Source organism: Chrysochloris asiatica, unplaced genomic scaffold (assembly GCF_000296735.1).
Source record: "Chrysochloris asiatica unplaced genomic scaffold, ChrAsi1.0 scaffold00002, whole genome shotgun sequence".
Lineage (NCBI taxonomy): Eukaryota > Metazoa > Chordata > Mammalia > Afrosoricida > Chrysochloridae > Chrysochloris > Chrysochloris asiatica.
In genome coordinates this window covers 33,397,909-33,418,052 of record NW_006408520.1, presented here as the reverse complement: position 1 = coordinate 33,418,052, position 20,144 = coordinate 33,397,909, and the positions used below count along the sequence as shown (strand labels likewise).

The window sequence follows — 20,144 nt, the reverse complement described above, 5'->3', positions numbered from 1 at the left end:
TTTTCTTCAGTTTCCCCAGCTTGCGAAATGCTAAGCATTTTCTAACCTTTTGGTTTTCTGACTCCAGATCTTTGCACATTTTGTTGTAATATTTGACTTTGTCTTCTCAAGCTGACCTGTGAAATTTTCTGTTCCTCTCTTGTACCTTCTCATTTCTTCCATTTGCTCTAGCATCTCTACGCTGGAGAGCAAGTTTCATTGGGAATTATCTAATGTTTCTTCTAGCCATAATCTGTAACTCCCACCAGACATTCCTGTCCTGTGGGTCTGCATAAGAGAAGGTGGGAAAATATACAGATAGGATGATGTAATTCAGCCGTGGATGTTAGCAGAGTTCATTGTAATTGTAAAAACTTGAAACTCTAGCATGGGTCTAAAATGAACCATCTCAGAACCATCTCACTACCATCGAGAAGAAAGACCCTGGAGTGGAACACATCCTTTAGAACCTGAGACCTCTGTGCATTGAACCTCCTTGACTCACAGACAGAATGCTATGATACCCGAGGAGTGGCAGCAGAACCAAGAACCAGAGCGGAAGACAGAGCATTAGGCTTCCCAGTCCACACAGCTAGTAAAGCTGAGCGACTTTGGGCAGGAAGCTTGCTTGAAGAGTGGGGTTCCTCTAGGCACTTAGGTTGGGGAGTTAGGTTTGCTGACCCATGAAACTAAGGCCAAGAGCCTTCAGTCTGAGGCTTATGGTGGAATGGTGTGTTCTTATGAGCAGCTGACTGGATCAACTGTGCCCTGAGCATTTTCTTATCCTGTATTAGAACTTGTTAACTTCCTTAATAAATCCCATGACTGCAATGGATTACTGAACCCAATGAAACAGTTACTGGGAGGAATGGCTAGTGTCATATTTATGCACATTAAGAAACATACATCGCCAGGCAAATACTGAGGAGAGGGAGGGCAACAGCTAGTCTCTGATATCTAGTTCAACAGAATGAAGCCAACACTCTGGCTTCACAAATAAGGTATTCGTAATTACCAGCTGGAGTCCTGTTGTGGCGCAGTGGGCTAAATGTGTCATACTGCAAAGTCGTTTGAGCTGCAAGGTCAGTGGTTCAAGCTCACCAGCTGCTCCTTGGAAACCCTATACAGGGTTGCTGTGAGTCAGTACCAACTGGATGGCACTTAACAACAACAATTCATTCTAAACTACTGCCTTCTCTTTATCCCTGGAACCAATCACATAGTGCCATGTTTTATTTCTCCACTCATATGCAGAAAGAAAAATCCTCAATATGCCAATACCACATCTAACAGTGTACAGTTATTAGAAACTTAAATCTATAGAGATAGTTATTCTGCCTTGCCATATTTTAAGGGGCTCACACTGAGTTTTAAAAGAACTCATATTGAGTGACAATATAAATGGCAATAGCTTTTCCAATCAGCTTTCTAAGTGTAGAAAGGATACATGGCAAGTACTTTCCATACAAGCATATTAATCTTTTTATTATTGTAGAGGTTGGGCCCCTTGGTGTTGTACCATGCAGGACCCCACAAAGATGAATGGGTTCCCTCATGTTGTTGTTAAGTACTGTGGAGTCAGTTCCGACTCATAGTGACCCTACACAGGGTTTCATAACAGCTCCAAATGAAGAAGCACATGTGTCTTTCTGACAGTTACCTTTTAAAAATTCCCCACACAAATTTAGGGAACTGAAACGCCAACTGTTTTACTCACCCAATGTCTATTGACTCATATAATTCTAATAAATGGTTTAAAAGCATGCTTGAATGTGCACAATTACTTAGAGACCAAACTTTCAACATCCTAGAAATTCGATTTCTCCTTAGTTTATTGTTTCTCAATCTTCACCCCAAAGACTTTAATATTCCATCAATTTCTTCCCCTAGTGGATACTAAATTTTACTGCCACTATACAAGTTCTAGACTCGTGGAGTGGTGCGAATCAAAAGGTCGGCAGTTCAAACCCACCAGCCACTCCTTGGAAATCCTCTACAGGGTCACTATGTGTCGAATCTGACTCAACAGCACTTAACAACAACAACATACAAGTTCTGGAGTCCTAGTGTGGTGCTGTAGGAGAAGACTGCTAACCAAAAAGTTGGCAGTTAAATCCACCAGCGGCTCCTCGGAAATCCTAAACAAGGTCGCTAAGTCGGAAATGACTCAACAGCACTTAACCAACCAACCAACCACGCAACCAATAGAAGTTCTGAAAGAATGCTGCTACTTTTAGCTCTAAATAAACCCACCTTATAGAATCCTGGTGTGGTGTAGGCTAAACACTGGACTGAAAGGTTGGTTTTAGCCGCAAGGTTGGTGGTTCAAATTCACCAACCCTTCCTCCGAAACCCTACACAAAGTCACTTTGAGTTGGAAATGACTCGGTGTAACTTAACAACAACAATGTACACACCCAGAAGCATTTCTCTTTAAAAGTGACAATGTTTTTGATAACTCTAAATACCAATTCATTAGCAGAATAAACTATTGGCATGCTAAACAAAGATTATTTAGATAAAAAAACAAACATACCTTAATTGTTTCATATGTATCAGTAATTAGTGCAATGAAAAGGCTTAAAATCATGTATATAAAGAGGCTGATGAATGTGTAGAGGTAGATTCTGCTAAACACCCAGACCAAGTAACTTTTTTGCTGCATTTTTGCAAATGTGGCAAACATGTCATCTCCATTTATCAGAGAGAAAAGGCACTCAGAGACCATGTTCAGAGAACGAAACTGGAAAAAGAAAAGAGAAAAAAAATCCTTTTAATCCATGTTCCTTCCTGTTAGAGACTTTGTTCATGGAACAATATTTAAAATAATGGAACCCAATATCCCAAGTTACCCCTTTCAAATGACTAACTGAGAAAACCATAAGCATTTGCTTTTCAGATACATGACACATATAATGGTTTTCTTGGGACAAGCAGCACCTTCTTGATGCTCTTTTTAAAAAGAAGGCCAGCCTGTACCCTTTGTGTCTTTCTGATTTGTCTTCTTCCTGCCCTTTGACTTCAGAAAAAAAGATCTTTGAAATGTTTCAGCAGAGATACTCAAGTACCAACAAGGTATACCAGAAGTGCATGTCCATACTTCTCATTTGAAATTCTGTTTCTTTCAAGGAAGTGGTATATTTGAGACTGAAGTCCTGGTGTAGGATAAGCACTGAACCACAAGGTTAGTTTGAATCACAGGGTCAGCGGTTCAAACTCACCAGTCGCTCCTTGGAAACCCTATGCAGGGTCACTATGAGTTGGGAACAACTCGACGGTCCTTAACAACCACAACATATTTGAGACCAGTGTTATCAGCTGTCACTGAGTCGACGGTGGTCCCATGTACAAAATTCAGAACAAAATGCTGCCTGAGCCTGCAATATCAACATGATCAGTTGCCTATCAGAGCACTAGATCCAGAGGGTTTTCATGAACTGATTTTCAGGTGTAGATGACCAGGTCTTTTATCCTAGGAGGCCATCGTAGTCTGGAAGTGCCACTGAAACCTGGTCAGCATCACAGCAACATACCAACGTCCCCTGATGTCCAGCAGTGACGACACATGAGGTGCATTGGCTTGGAACTGAACCCCACGTCTCTCATGTGGAAGACAAGAGTCCTAAAACTTGCCTGACCAATGTCCCCTATTTGAGATTATAAAAAGCAAAAGAAAGAAAAGCTAAACTCACTGCCAGAGAATTGATTTTGATTCATCATGAGCCTATTGGACAGAGTAGAACTGTCCCATAGAGTTCCAAGGCTACAAATCTTTATAGAAATAGCCCGACACATCTTTCTCTCTCTCAAGGAGCAGTTGGTGGGTTTGAAACACTGACTTTTTGGTTAGCAGATGAGAGCTTTAACCATCATACCACCAGGGATCCTGTTTTGAGATTATAGTTCTATTTAAGAAAAAAAAAAATCAAATATTATCTGTGCTTCTCCCTATATTACTTTTTACAAGGTCACATGTTGAGAAGGCGTATCCAAATAGCCTGGGGAGCACAGTGGCTCCACACCACAAGCACTGGACTGCAAATCACAAAGTCCGCAGTTTTAGAGCCCACCAGCTGCTCCTCAGGAGAAAGATGAGCTTTTCTGCTCCCACTAAGATTTAAAGTCTCAGAAACCATACACAGGGTCATTGTAAGTTGGAGCTGACTCGACAGAACATAGCAATAACAACATTTAGACAGTCTGCTCTGGTATACAGAGAGCATCACCCTTCTGTCAGGTGGCTTGTGTGTTGCTGTGATGCTAGAAGCGATGCCATTGGTGTTTCACACATCAGCAGGATCACTCATGGGACAGGTTTCAGTGTAACTTTCAGACTATGATAGACTAGGAAGAAAAACCTGGTGATCTACTTTTTAAAATTAGCCAATATAAATCTTCTATAATGTACAGTTGAACTGGCAAAGAATATTGAATATACTGTGGACTTCCAGAAGCATGAACAAGACAATCTTAAAAGAAATAGAACCAGAATGTCCCTTAGAAGCGAGGGAAGACCAATTGGTAGAAAAGCACATCATGTTTGCTAGAAAGAGTGTCAGTGAAAACAAGGGAAACCCTTCATGAGATGATTGACACCAGAGCTACAACAATGAACTCAAACGTACCAGTGATGATGAAGCTGGAACGGACCATGCACCATTCTGTTCTGTTACACGTAAGGTCGCTGTGAGCCAGAGCTGACTCACAGCAACTAGCCATAACAACAATATACCCATGAATCGAGTTGACTAAAGATGATTTTGCTGGTGATAAAAAGCATTTAATTATCTGACATATTCCCCCCAAAGGATTTGAGATGATTCAATGTATCAATTGTTTATAAAGATGACAAGAGATACACGACTTGCAACATCACAGAGTAACAGGAGTTCATCTAAAAAGAACTGCTCCATGGAAAACTCTGGAACTGATAGTGGTGATGCTTGTTTGCACAACATGTTAAATGTAATTAATGCCACTGACTTAAGACATGTAAAAATGTTGGAATGGCAAATGTTTTGTTATCTATTCATATACTTGCCACAATACAAATATTCTAAAAAAAACATTTTTAATAAAAGTATAACAAACTCCTGGCACTATTCTAAGGCCTTAGAATAACAGGGGGGAGAGCTTCCCAGTACCTTATCGTGATAAGGACCCAGGACAATCCATCCACAGAAGCAATAGCCTAAATAAATCATAGCCGCACAGCAGCAGAACCTGATGACATTCGGCAGTGCTGCCTGAAGGGTCAGAATAAGGAGCTGTGGAAGGAAGAGAGGTCGTTAGAATTCCTATGGCCTTCAGTTAAGCAGTGCAATAACTGAGAGAGAAATACTAGCAGCATAGAGATCTATGGAATTCCTTACATTGTACTTCTGAAAGAACCCAAGGTATCGGATGACTCCAAGCCACACAAGCAGGGTAGAAGTCCCAAGCAGGATGCTACAGACATCATAGCTTGACAAACTCTAAGACAGAGTGAGGAAAATAAATCAGATCATATAGCAGAAATCCATTCAGGTGAAATATTTATTGACTCATTATAGTCCTGACATTATTCTAAGTGATAAAGATAAAGCAACAACCAAATATAAAACATTCCATGCACTTATGAGACTTATGTTCTACTGAGGGAAGAGACATTAGAAAAAATTAACAAAACCTTTGGTACACTGGTTTGATGATAAGAACTGAAGAGAAAAGTCAGGGGAAGCAGTAGGAAATGGGTATGGAGTTTCAATTTTCAATATGTTGATCTCTGAAGGTAGGGACGGACTTAATGAAAAGTGAGAAAACAAAACAAGGACAAAATGACAGAAGAGTTTTCCAGGCACAGGGACCAGCAAGTGCAAAGTTCCTGAGGTAAGAGGGCATCTGGCAACATAGTAAGTCTAATGAATCCAGTGAGTGATAGGGAGTGAGTGAGTGATGGGGAGACTGAGTGATGGGGACTGGAGTAAGTTTATGGGGAGAGAGTGTGGGCACAGAGGAAAAAGGGACAATTAGTACAGGGCCTTCTGAGTGCTTTAACAACTTCATCTTCTATTCTACGTAAGTTGAGGAGATCTGAGAGTTTTGAACAAGGGAGTGCTATATGACCTAACTTTGGCTACTGTGGTTGAGAGCAAATTGTTGGGTATTAAGGGTGATGCTGGGAAACCAAGCAAGGAGGCTACTGAGAATACAGGTGAGAGTTGATGGCAGCTTGAAACCAACCTGGGAATGGATTGGTTCCCAGGAGGTGATGAGGTGAATTTTGAAGACAGACAAACAATATTTCCTCTTGGATTAGATATGAAGAGGGAATATTAGAGAAAGAGAGGAGTCAAGGATGAATCGATGCTTTTTTTTGGCTTGAGAAGCTGAAAAGAGTTGTCATTAATTGCAATTACAAAGGCTATCAGACCGTGGGTGTAGGGATTCTAGGAATTCTGTTTTAGACATCAAAGTGGAGACGTAGAATAGGCAGTTGTATATTTGAGAGGACACTATCAAGCTGCAGATAAAGATTTGGGGGTCATTGACATATGGGTGCTATTTAAAGTCACTGATTAGAGACAATGTAGACAGAAAAACGATGTCCAAGGACTGTGCCTTGAAGTACCTTAGCTTGAATTTCCATTTTCAGAATTGATCCAATGATTGTCAATATATCACTAATAATAATCATGATGTACCATCTATTGACAAATTCCATTTGATCAGAAACAGAAACTTCTTTTTTATAACGAATGAGGAAAAAATGGACAAATTCCTTTAGGGAAAAGAGAGGAGAGCTGTAATGAGATCCTCTGTCAATCAAAATGTCAGTAGCATTTAGGAAACCCAAGCCCCTACCTGCTGAAGCTGAAGTCCTCTGATCACAGATCGAACGCAGAGAATTAGTGAAGCCAAGCAGGTCAGGATGACAAAAGCATCAAAGATCATCATGTAATGAGTGTTCTTCTGAACTGGGGGGAAAGAAGATTACCTATTTATGTAGCAGGACACAGATTTCATGACGTATACGCTTTTTTTTTTTTTTTTTAGATGAATTTACATAATTCACATATTCTTTCCAAAAGGACAGTAAAGAGAAGAAGCTGCTCTGATAAACATGGGACTCCTGGTGTGGCACTCACTGTAGGATAAGCACTGGATAATCACAAGGTTGGCAGTTCAAACCCAGCAGCTGCTCCTTGGGTTGTTCTGAGTCAGAACTGACTTGATGGCACTTAACAACAACTAGAATTTAAAGGAGGTTAAAAGTCTTTCTTGCAAACATAATCATACTATCAAAGATCTTTGTTACCAGCTTATACTCTTTTGTTTTCAATACAGTTAGCCACCCGCTTTCATATCTTATTAAAATTGTTTTTATCTAGGCAAACAGTATTTATTAACCATCCACTATGTGAGAAGCTTTTTTCAAGTACTGAGGATATAGCAACGAACAAGATTTAGACAAGATGCCTCTCTGATCGTGTGAAACTTTTTTTCTACCAGAGGGAGACAAGTAAAGAAGTGACCGAATGTATGAACTATTTCAGACAGAAGTTATATGAAAAAGATATAGCTAATATGTATTGGAAAGGCAATGGTCGCTCAGTGATAGAATTTTTTTAAACTTTTTCTTGTGAATTGTTTGAAGATTTACAGAGCAAATCAGTATTTCATTTTACAGTTCAAACACATTTTGTTGTGTATGACTGCAATCCCCATAAAGTAACATGGTTTATCCCACTTCCTCTCTATTATGTTTCCCTTCCTCCAAACAATTCTGAACTTGTCCTTGGGTAAATGCTGTCCTTTTGATGTCAAATAGTTGATTATAATAAGGTTTGCGTATCTCCCCAATGTTACTGTGCCCTCTATAGACCCATCTATTATTAGGTTGAAAATTGAATCATGGGTGTGAGTTCAGTTCTAGACTTGTTACTGTTGTTATTAGGTGTCATCAAGTCAGTTCCAACTCATAGAGACCCTATGTACAACAGAACAAAACACTACCCAGTCCTGGGCCAACCTCACAATCATTGCTACGTTTGAGCCCATTGCTGCTGCCATTGTGCCAATTCATCATGCTGGGGGTCTTCCTCTTTTTCTCTGATCCTCTACTTTACCAAAAATGGTATTCTTCTCAAGGGCCTGGTCCCTCCTGACAATGTGTCTGAAGTGTGAGAGATGAAGTCTGGCCATGCTGGCTTCCAAGGAGCACTCCGGCTGTATTTCTTTCAGCACAGATCTATTTGTTCTTTTGACAGTCCATGGTACTTTCAATATTCTCCTTCAACACCATACCACTACTGCATCAATTCTTCTACATCAATTCTTTATTCACTGTCCAACTTTTCACATGCATATGAGATTATTAAATGCCATGGCTTGGGTCAGGAGCACCTTAGTTCTCAAGCTGACATCTTTGTTCTCCAATACTTTAAAGAGGCCTTGTGCCACAGGTTTGGCCAATGAAATACACTGTTTGATTTCTTGACTACGGCTTCCATGAGTGTTGATGGTTGATCTGAGCAAAATGAAGTCTTTGACAACTTCAATATTTTCTCCATTTATATCGAGTTTTGGACTTGAAGGGTGGCTAAGGGTCATAATCTAGGGGGTTCCACCAAGTCTGGTGTTTTTTTTAATGATTTTCAGTTTTATTCCACATTTTTCTCCCACTCTGTCCAGGACCTTCTATTATGATTCCTTTCAGAGCAGTTGATAGTGATAGTTGGGCACTATCTAGTTCTTCTGGTTTCAGGGCTGTGGAGATGGTGTTCATGTGATCCATTAGTTCAGTTCACTAGGCTAATTGTTTCCATGCACCTTTGATTTCCTTCACTCTTTGCTCCCAAGGGGGAGAAACCAATAGTTGTACATGAGATGGCTGCTCATAATCTATCAAGATCCCAGTAGCAACTTACTAAAAGTAGGATGTACAATATTTTCTTTATGGCCTATGCTGTGCCAATCAACCTAGTGTCCCTGGAGATCATGGTCCTGAGCTGCCAGGGAAAGTGACTCTTTCCCTCACAGAACACTTAATTGTGCTCATGAAGAATCTGTACATGAACCAAGAGGCAGTTGTTCAAACAGAACATGGGAACACTGAACGGTTTAAAATTAAAAAAGGTGTGCGACAGAGTTGTATTCTTTCACCATACTTATTTAGCCTATATGCTGAGCAAATCATCCGAGAAGCTGGGTTACATGAAGAAAAATGTGGCATCAGGATTGGAGGAAGACTCATTAACAACCTGTGATATGCAGATGATACAACCTTGCTTGCTGAAAGTGAAGAAGACTTAAAATATTTACTGATGAAGATCAAAGAGCACAGCTTTTGGTATGGATTACATCTCAATGTAAAGAAAACAAAAATCCTCCCACTGGACCAATAAACAACATTCTTATCAGTGGAGAAAAGATTTAAGTTATGAAGGACTTCATTCTTCTTGGATCAACTATCAACATTCATGGAAGCAGCAGTCAAGAAATCATAGGATGTATTGCATTAGGCAAATGTCCTGCACAGACCTTTTTAAAGTGTTGAAGAGCAAAGATGTCAGCTCTTTGCTTGAGGACCTGACCCAAGCCATGGTATTTTCAATAACCTTATATGCATGTGAAAGTTGGACAGTGAATAAGGAAGACTTTAGAAGAACTGATGATTTTTAGTTATGGTGTTGGAGGAGAATATTGAAAGTGCTGTGAGATGCCAAAAGAACCAAAAGATCTGTGTTCGAAGAAGTACAGCCAGAGTGCTCCTTGGCGGCCAGGATGGCCAAACTTCATCTCTCATACTTCTGACATATTGTCAGGAGAGACTAGTAGCTGGAGAAGGATAGCATGCTTGGTAAGGTGGAGGGTCAGAGAAAAAGAGGAAGAACTTCAGCGAGATGGATTGGCAAAGTGGCACCATCAATGGGTTCAAGTGTGGCAACAATTGTGAGGTTGGCCCAGGATAGGGCAGTGTTTCATTCCGTAGTGCATAGGGTTGCTATGAGTCAGTACTGACTTGATGGCACCTAACAACAACTTGATGCCACTGATATTCAAAATACCAGCAAGGTTGCCAGTGGTGGTCAGGCTTCAGCTGGGGTTACAGACTGAGGAAGACAGGAATAAGGAGAGGAGGACTACTTCTGAATCTTTGGCCACTGAAAATCTTATGAATAGCAGGGGGACATTATCAGATATATTTTCTGAAGATGAAAATATTACGAATAGCAGCAGAGCATTGTCAGATATAGTGCTGAAAGATGAGCCCTTCAGGTTGGAAGGCACTCAAAACACAACTGGGGAAGAGCTACCTCTTCAAAGTAGAGTTGACCATGATGACGTGCATGGAGTAAAGCTTTCAGGAACTTAATTTGCTGATGGGACACAATTCAAAATGGGGAGTAATGGTTGCAAACATCCATTAATAATTGCAGCATGAAATGTACAAAGTATGAATCTAGGAAAATTGGAAGTTGTCAAAAATGAAATGGAAAGAGTAAAGACTGATATTCTAAATATTAGTAAGCTGAAATGGACTGGTATTGGTCATTTTTAATCTGACAATCATACTGCTTACTATGCCAAGAACAATAAACTAAAGAGGAATGCCATTGCATTCATCATCAAAAAGAACATTTTAAGATCTGTCTTGAAGTGCAATATAGCATGTGATAGGATATAACACCTATAAGGAAAATCAGTTAATACAACTATTATTCAAATTTATGTACCAACCACTATAGTTAGTGATGGTGAAATTAAGGAATTTTATCAATTTCTTTAGTCTGAAGTGGATCAAACACGAAATCAAAATGCATTAATAATTACTGGCGATTGGAATACAAAGGTTGGAAATGAAGACAAGGATCAATAGTTGAAAAATATAGCAGTGGTCATAGAAAGAATACTGGAGAACAATGGGCTCAAGTGTGGCAACAATTGTGAGGTTGGCCCAGGATAGGGCAGTGTTTCATTCTGTAGTGCATAGGGTTGCTATGAGTCAGTACTGACTTGATGGCACCTAACAACAACTTGATGCCACTGATATTCGAAATACCAGCAAGGTTGCCAATGGTGGTCAGGCTTCAGCTGGGGTTACAGACTGAGGAAGAATTTTGCAATACCAATGATTTATTCATTGCCAATACATTTTTAAAACAACATAAAAGATGACCATACACATGGATCTCACCAGATGGAACACAGAGAAATCAAATTGACTAAATCTGTGAGAAGAGATGGTAGAAAAGGTCAATATCATCAGCTGAAACAAAGCCAGGGGCAGACAGTGGAACAGGCCATCAATTGCTTACATGCTAGTTCAGGCTGAAGCTAAAGATAATTAAAAGTTCATGAGAGCCAAAATGTGACCTTAAACATATCCCACCTTAATTTAGAGACCACTTCAAGAACCGATTTGATGCATTAGACATTTGATGCATTAGAGTTGTGGGATGATATCAAGAGCATCATACAGGAAGAAAGCAAAAGGTCATTAAAAAGACAGTAATGAAAGAGAAGCCCAAAATGGATGTCAAAAGAGACTTTGAAACTTGCTCTTGAACATAGAGATGTTAAAGTGAAATTAGGAAGTAAAAGGACAGAATAGAAAAGTTTAAGAAGACAAAGTTAAGTATACTGAAATGTGCAAAGTCCTGGAGCTAGAAAACTAAAAATGAAGAACACACTCAGCATTTCTCAAGCTCAAAGAATTGCTGTGTGTAAGAGCACAACAAGTTGGAACTGATTTGACGGCACCTAACAACCTAGACAACAACAATGGTAGAATTTCTGTCTTCCATGTGGCAGGCCTGGGTTCAGTTGCCACAAATGGACCTCAAGCACATCCAGCACTCATCAGCCAGTGGAAATTTGTGTGTTGCTATGATACTGGTGTGGCGCTGTAGGATAATGCATCAGACTGCAAAGTCATTTGAACTGCAAGGTCTGTGGTTCAAGCTCACCAGCTGCTCCTTGGAAACCCTACACAGGGTTGCTGTGAGTCAGTACCAGCTGGATGGCACTTAACAACAACAACAACAAAATGATGCTGAATACGTCAGTGGAGATTCCAGACTAAAACATACTAGTAAGAATGGTCTGACAATTGACTTTAGAAACCCTATGCCTCATGTACTCTGCTGTGGGGCATAGTTTTAAGAAATGGGTTAGACTGCTCAGCACAGGCAAAAAGATAAAAGTACCTAAGATTACTTCTAAAATAATGCATCCCAGTAATGTTTGCCAAGAGGCATATAGTTGTTGCTACACAGATGTCTAATTCTGCTTTTAAAAACAAAAACTAAGAAACATGTGCTAGAAAGCTGATGTGGCAGATGTTTCAATATGCTCTCAGTTTCCTATTCTAACCTTTGTGGAGAAATAGAATTTTTACAGATGATGAAACAGGCATAATAAAATAAAGTTTGTGATTAAATGGTGTCTTAATTATCTAGTGCTGTTATAACAGCAGTACCTCAAGTAGATGGCTTTAACAAACAGAAATTGATTTTTTCAAAGTTCAGGAGGCTTTCAAAGTCTGAATTCAGAGTGTCAGCTCTGAGGAAAGGTCCTTGTTTCCTTTCAGCATCTGTAGGCCTAACATTCCTCAGAGATCTCCATGTGTCTTGGCATCAGTCTACCCCTGGATCTAAGAAGCTCTGGTGAAGTTCTGGTGTGGCTCTGTGGGTTAATGCACTGCACTGCAAAGTCGGTTTGAACCATATGGGCAGCAGTTCAGGCTTACCAGTCATTCCTTGGAAATCTTATACAGGTTTACTATGAGTCATAACTGACTCCACGGCACTTGACAACAACAACAAAGGAGTTCTTATAGCATAATGTGTTACAAATTGGGCTGCTAACTGCAAGGTCAGCAGTTTGAAACTACCAGTCGCTCTGTGGGAGAAAGATGAGGCTTTCTGCTCCTGTAAAGATTTACAGCCCCAGAAACCATATATAGGGTCGCTATGAGTCAGATATCCCATGTGAGTAAAGTTTTACTACAGGTAATACAGAAACAGCTGCAAGCATACATTGACAGGGAACTTCCAGAGGTTCAAGCCAGATTCAGAAGAGGCCGTGGAACAAGGGATATCATTGCTGATGTCAGATGGATCTTGGCTGAAATCAGAGAATATCAGAAAGATGTTTACCTGTGCTTTATTGACTACGTGAAGGCTTTTGATTGTGTGGATCATAACAAGCTATGGACAATATGGGCAAGTATGAGTATTCTGGAACAGTTAATTGTGCTCATGAGGAATCTGTACATGGACCAAGAGGCAGTTGTTCAAACAGAAGATGGGAACATTGAATGGTTTAAAATTAAGAAAGGTGTGAGAAGGGTTGTATTCTTTCACCATACTTAGTTAACCTGTATGCTATGCAAATAATCCAAGAACCTGGGTTACATGAAGAAAAATGTTGCACCAGGATTGGAGGACGATTCATTAACAACCTGTGATATGCAGATGCTACAACCTTGCTTGCTGAAAGTGAAGAGGACTTAAAGTATTTACTCATGAAGATCAAAGACCACAGCCTTCGGTGTGGATTGCATCTCGATGTAAAGAAAACAAAAATACTCACCACTGGACCAATAAACAACATTCTTATTAATGGAGAAAAGGACTTCATTCTTCTTGAATCAACCATCAACAGTCATGGAAGCAGCAGTCAAGAAATCAGTCGATGAATTGCATTAGGCAAATCTGCTGCACAAGACCTTTTTAAAGTGCTGAAGAGCAAAGATGTGTCAGCTTGAAGACTAAGGTGCGCTTGATACAAGCCATGGTATTTTCAATCCCTTCATATGCATGCGAAAGTTGCACGGTGAATAAGGAAGACCGTAGAAGAATTGATGCTTCTGAGTTATGGTGTTGGAGGATAATACTGAAAGTGCCATAGTCTGCCAAAAGAACCAATAGATCCGTGTTGGAAGAAGTGCAGCCAGAGTGCTCCTTGGAGGCCACGATGGCCAAACTTCGTCTCTCACACTTCAGACATATTGTCAGGAGGGACCAGTCGCTGGAGAAAGATATCATGTTTGGTAGGATGGAGGGTCAGAGAAAAAGAGGAAGAACCCCAACGAGATGGATTGGCTAAATGACAGCATCGATGGACTCAAGCGTGACAACAACAGTGAGGTTGGCCCAGCATCGGGCAGTGTTTCATTCTGCTGTGCATAAGGTCACTATGGGTTGGTACCGACTCGATGGCACCTAACAACAGAGTCAGAACCAACTCCATGGCACATGACCGTCACCACCAAGAGCTTCGTAGTGCAGGGACCCCGGGTCCAATGGTGCACTCTACTCCTGGCTCTTCTTTCTTGGTCTACTCTTGGTCTCTTCTTACATCTTTCTTTTATCTTTTTGAAAATAAAAGCTGTTGGAGGCCACACCCTGGTAAACTTACTTACATTGGATCAGGACTGTGACTGGATTAAAGGTATTGCTTTCTTGTTGCTGTTGAGTGCCATGGAGTCCGTCCTGACTCACAGTGACCCTGTACACGGTTTCCAAGGAGTGGGTTTGGTGAGTTTGAACTGCTGACCTTGTGGTTCAAATCGGCCTTATGGTCCAGTGCTTACTGCAGCCCACCGTTAATCCTCTTACTGGTTTAACTGATCAGATCACATCATGGGAAACATCATATAACTCTATATTCCATCATTTTATAACTGCCAAACCACTGAGAATCATGACCCAGCCAAGTTGGCACATAATTTGGAGGGATCCAATTCAATTAGTGATAAATGATTTTATATATTTGATGTAACTCATTAGTGAAAAGAATACTATTCATAAGGAAATTTCCATTTTATTTACTCTAAGCCCCTATCACATCTAAATTTGGTTAATCAATTAAGAAGAAACCCTAACGCAATTTTTGAGTATGATCTGAACAAAGGATCCCTGGTAGTGTAGTGGGTTATAAATAGGGTTGTTATTACAAGGCCAGCAGCTTGAATCTACCAGCTGCTCCTCAGGAGAAAGATGAGGCTTTCTGCTCCCTTGTAAGATTTAAAACCTCATATAGGGTCGCTATGAGTCCGACCAACTCGACAGCACTTAACAACAACACAACAACAACATGCCTGTGATTATAGACCCCTTTTGGAATGAATTGTTAATAAAGTAGGATTAAGGTAGACTCCTAGTGTGGTGCTTAGGATCAGAACTAGACTGCGAACCACAAGGTCAGCAGTTCAAACCCACCAGCTGCTCCTCAGAAACCCTGTTGTTGTTAAGTGCCAGCAAGTAGGTTCCAACTGAAAGTGACCCTGTACAGGGTTTCCAAGGTGAGTTTGAACCACCAACATTGTGGTTTATCCTACAGCACTATATCAGGACTCCTGGAAACTCTATACAGGATCACTATAAGTCAGAACCAACTCCATGGAACTTAACAACTACAACAAAGATTGAAGATTAAGGTGGGGCTAAGGAGTTCTGGTGTGGTGCTGTTGGTTAATGCACTGGACTGCAAAGTTGCTTTGAACTGCAAGGTTGGCAGTTCAAGCTCACCAGCTGCTCCTTAGAAACCTGTACAGGTTTGTATGGGTCAGAACTGACTCGATGGCACTTAACAACAACAACAACAACAGGAAGCAAGCACAAGACAGTCAGTCAGTTTGAACCACAGGATAGTTGGTTCAAACTCACAAGTTGATCCTTGGAAACTCTATACTGGGTTTCTATGAGCCGAAACCGACTAGAAGACACTTAGCAACAAGGAGGAAGGATTAAAGTAGAATTAAGGCTTAAGATTGTCCTCACCTTACTAGATTCAAGTCATCACCCTTAGTTTTTGTTGGAGGCCTGGTTTGAAGTCAATTTACAGGACTGCTTTGGCAAAGTTCACCCTCTTGCCTTGGATCTTGCATCTGGTTCTTATCACCATGTCCTGGAACTTTTGGCCCACTACCTGACCTGATTCACCTGCTCCTGAAGTCTCATGCAGGATGCTGTCCTCTGATCTTCCAATTTGGGTTCCTCAGCTCCTAAAACTATGTGGGTGAGAAGAATCCCCCAGACTGATCTCTGCACTGTGGATTTCAGACTTGCCAGCCTCCATAATTACATGAGTAGTCTCTTTTGATAGTTGTGAGTTCTATGCAACTTTGCAGAGTATTGCAGAACCCTAGGAACTGAGGTAAGGAGGAGTGCTGATTGATACCAGGGATTTTGGAGTGCTATGGCAGGCTGACCACCACTTGTCTATTGGTTTGTTGTACTGTAGTAGCTTGTATGTTGCTGTGGTTCTGGAAGCTATGCCACAGGTATTTTAAATACCAGGAGGGTCACCCACAGTGGGGCGGTTTCAGCTGAGCATCCGGACAAAGATAGACTAGGAGGAAGGAGTAACAGACTACTTCTGAATTCAGTCACTGAAAACCTTATGAACAGCAGTATCAGCACCAGAATATTGAATAAACATGACAAAGAGCACCAGAACATTGTCAGATATAATGCCAGAAGATGACCCCTCAGGTTGGATGACACTAAAAATATAACTGGGGAAGAATTGCCTCCTCAAATCAGAGTTTACCATGATGAAGCGAATGGAGTAAAGTCTTTGGGACCTTCGTTCGTTTATGGGGCACAATTTAAAATGAAGAGAAAACAGCTGTAAACAACCATTGGTAACTGGAACATGGAATGCATGAAATATGAATCTAGGAAAATTTTAAGTTGACAAAAATGAAATGGAATGCATAAACATCAATATCTTAGGCATTAGTGAGCTGAAATGGACTGGTATTGGCCATTTTGAATCTAACAATCACATGGTTTTACTACACCTGGAATGACAAATTGAGGAGGAATGATGTCACATTTATCATAAAAGAACATGTCAATATCTGTCTTGAAGTACAACACTGTCTGTGATAGGATGCTATCCATACACCTACAAGGAAAACCAGCTAATACCACTATTATTCAAATTTATGCACTAACCACTAAAGTCAGTGATGATGAAATTGAAGCATTCTATGAGCTTCTTCAGTCTCAAATTGATCAAACATGCAATCAAGATATATTGATAATTACTGGCAATTGGATTGCAAAGGTTGGAAACAAAGAGGAAGGATCAGTAGTTGAAAATACGTCCTTGGTGATAGAACGGATTCAGGAGATGGCATGACAGAATTTTGCAAAATCAATGACTTCTTCATTGCAAATACTTTTTACTTATGATCTTTTATTTTACCATGAGAAGTTTCAGTGCTTTATAATCTGAAATTATATTAATGACATGCAACGAAACACTATTATAAACAAAATGACATATTTTTGGCAATGTATTTGATGCTTTGAATGTAACTGAAAATAGTCTGTATTCATGTATCAAAACAGTTTGCATTTAACAATTGCTACAAAGTTGAAGTTTAGATTCTTACTTAGTGGCAGAAATCTAAGTTATGTTCTGTACAGGGCAGATTTCAAAAGGCAAAGCTAATCCTTATAATACTGAAAGTTTGAGTAAATATAATATATATACTTAGTTGATTACACCAAGTGGAGATGTCTGAGACAGAAAATAAATGTCCCAGGCAGAAATACATCGATCTCAGAAGAATTATAAAGTAGCATAATAATGGACACATAGCACATTCTACCATATCTGTTTTGTCACCCACAACATGCGAGGCAACATGAGACAGACAGAAAACACTAACAAATTGGAAGGTTCTGCCATTTCCTCAGATAACGTGCCATGACATTTTTTGAGGTTCTCAGATAAGACCTGATTGCTCCTTAATCCTTCTCAATTGCCTTTTCAGGTTTATTTTGTACAAAGAATTCATGAGACCTCGTCTTGGAACTTTGATAAAAAAGACTGAACTGTTTAATTGAAACTAACAAATATCTTACACTACTTCATGAGGAAAGAGATAAATATTTATTCTGTTTCCTAGATTTTACATGTAACTGACTGCTAGAAACACTGTTGGAATGAAATAATAAAATCTCTCTGTTCACGTCAAAGCATTGCAGTAGACATGTGTAGAAATATTATCTGAGTTTCCTCTATATACAAAAGTGTGCCAAGAAAGTGCATAAGGATTCCATGCCATTCTAATTTTATAATTAAGAAAATGATTTGTTCATTTTCAGTTTTTGTCTTAATTTATAAAATGATTCATCAGACTGTACTTCTTACATAGCACATGGCATGATCATACAGATAATTTTGTTGCCACGTTCTCTAAAAATAATTATATTTTCTAGCCATTAATAACACCTTTCAATGTATGAGTGGGTACGTAATTTTGGTTTGCTGTTTTTGCTTTCTTGAACAGATGATTTATTATTGCTATCTTTGTGGTTTGTTCCCATGCATTGAATATTTATACTCAAAACCCAAATTTTCAAGGATTCTAAGAGTATTCAACTGTTGTGAGTTAGCATCATGTAGGTTTCATCTCAAAGTAACATTGCCCACTTCTGTGTTGTCTTCATGATTGTTAGTAGGCTTGAGTCCAGTATTGTGGCTATAGTACAATTTAAGTACCAACGAGTCAGTTACAACTCAGCAACTTTGCATAGGGTTCCCAAGGAGTGGCTGGTGGGGTCGAACTGCTGACCTTAAAGTCAACAGTCTAGTGCTTATTCAACAGCGCTATATAATGCAACTTGTTGTTGTTGTTAAGTATTGTAGAATTAATTCTGGCAAAACAAATACCTTTTTTAAACAACATAAAAGATTTCTATACACATGGACCTCACCGGATGGAATACACAGAAATCAAATTAGCTACATCTGTGAAGAGAGAAGGTGGAAAAAGCTCCATTGTTATTGTTGTTAGGTGCCATCGAGTCAGCACTGACTCATAGTGAACCTATGTACAACAGAACGAAACACTGCCCAGTCCTAGGACAACCTCACAATTGTTGCCACACTTAAGCCCATTGTTGCTGCCACTTTGCTCCATATCATCAGCCAAAACAAGAGCCAGAATATGACCTTGAACATATCTCACCTAAATTTAGAAACCATTTCAAGAATAGGTTTGGTTCATTAGACACTAAAGATTGAAGACCAGAAAAGTAGTGGGATAACATCAAGAACATGATACAGGAAGAAAACAAAAGGTCAGATCAACCATCAACACTCATGGAAGCAGCAGTCAATAAATCAAATGACATACTGCATTAGGCAAATCTGATGCACAAGACCTCTTGAAAATGTTCAAGAGTAAAGATGACAGTTTGAGGACTAAGGTGTACCTGACCCAAGCCATGGTATTTTCGATAACCTCATATGCATGTGAAAGTTGGACAGTGACTAAGGAAGACTGTAGAAGAATTGACACATTTGAGCTTTGGTGTTGGAGGCGAATAATAAAAGGACCATCGACTGCCAAAAGAACAAACCAATCTGTGCTGGAAGAAGTATGGACAGAAGGCTCCCTGCAAGCCAGGATGGCCAGACTTTGTCTCTCATACTTCAGACATATTGTCAGGAGGAGTCGGTCCCTGGAGAAGGATGTTATGTTTGGTAAGACTGAGGGTCAGAGAAAAAGAGGAAGACCCCCAACGAGATGGATTGGCAAAGTGGCATTATCAACAGGCTTAAACTTAGCAATGATTATGAGGTTGGAGCAGGACTGAGCAGTGCTTCGTTCTGTTGTTCATAGGGTCACTATGAGTTGATACTAACTCAATGGCACCTAACAACAACAAACAACATAACATGTTGGAAAATTCTGACATTTGGGACATCTATAATCTTCACCTCATAGAGACCAGCCTTATACTGATCTTTCTATTAGAAATTATTCATGCAGTTGATTTGGTATATGTAGGTCTTTGTTTTGTTTTATGTGAGTATTGTTGTTGTTAAGTGCCATCGAGTCACTACTGACTCATAGCAACCCTATGCACAACAGAATGAAACACTGTCGGTCCTGGGCCAACCTCACAATTGTTGCTACGGTTGAGGCCATTGATGCTGCTGTTGTGCCAATCCATCTTGTTGGGGTCTTCCTCTTTTTCTCTGACATTCAACTTTACCAAACATGATATCCTTCTCCAGTGACTGGTCCCTCCTGACAATATGGCTGAAATATGAAAGACGAAGTCTGGTCATGCTGGCTTCCAAGGAGCACTCTGGCTGTACTTCTTCCAATACAGATCTATTTGTTCTTTTGGCAGCTCTTGGCACTT

At 40.0% G+C, this 20,144-nt stretch overlaps 1 protein-coding gene across 2 annotated transcripts in view; it reads right to left on the bottom strand.

The window, feature by feature from the left end:
• The window catches only part of MCOLN3 (mucolipin 3), a 38,210-nt gene that overhangs the window by 3,911 nt on the left and 14,155 nt on the right, over window positions 1–20,144 (bottom strand). For both annotated transcript variants that reach the window (XM_006830997.1, XM_006830998.1), the window contains 5 exons: window positions 6,823–6,935; window positions 6,590–6,739; window positions 5,352–5,453; window positions 5,124–5,246; window positions 2,516–2,722 (listed from right to left, as the gene is read on the bottom strand). In XM_006830997.1, the coding sequence (XP_006831060.1) occupies window positions 2,516–2,722; window positions 5,124–5,246; window positions 5,352–5,453; window positions 6,590–6,739; window positions 6,823–6,935 (695 nt within the window). The remainder of the gene's footprint in view (window positions 1–2,515; window positions 2,723–5,123; window positions 5,247–5,351; window positions 5,454–6,589; window positions 6,740–6,822; window positions 6,936–20,144) is intronic.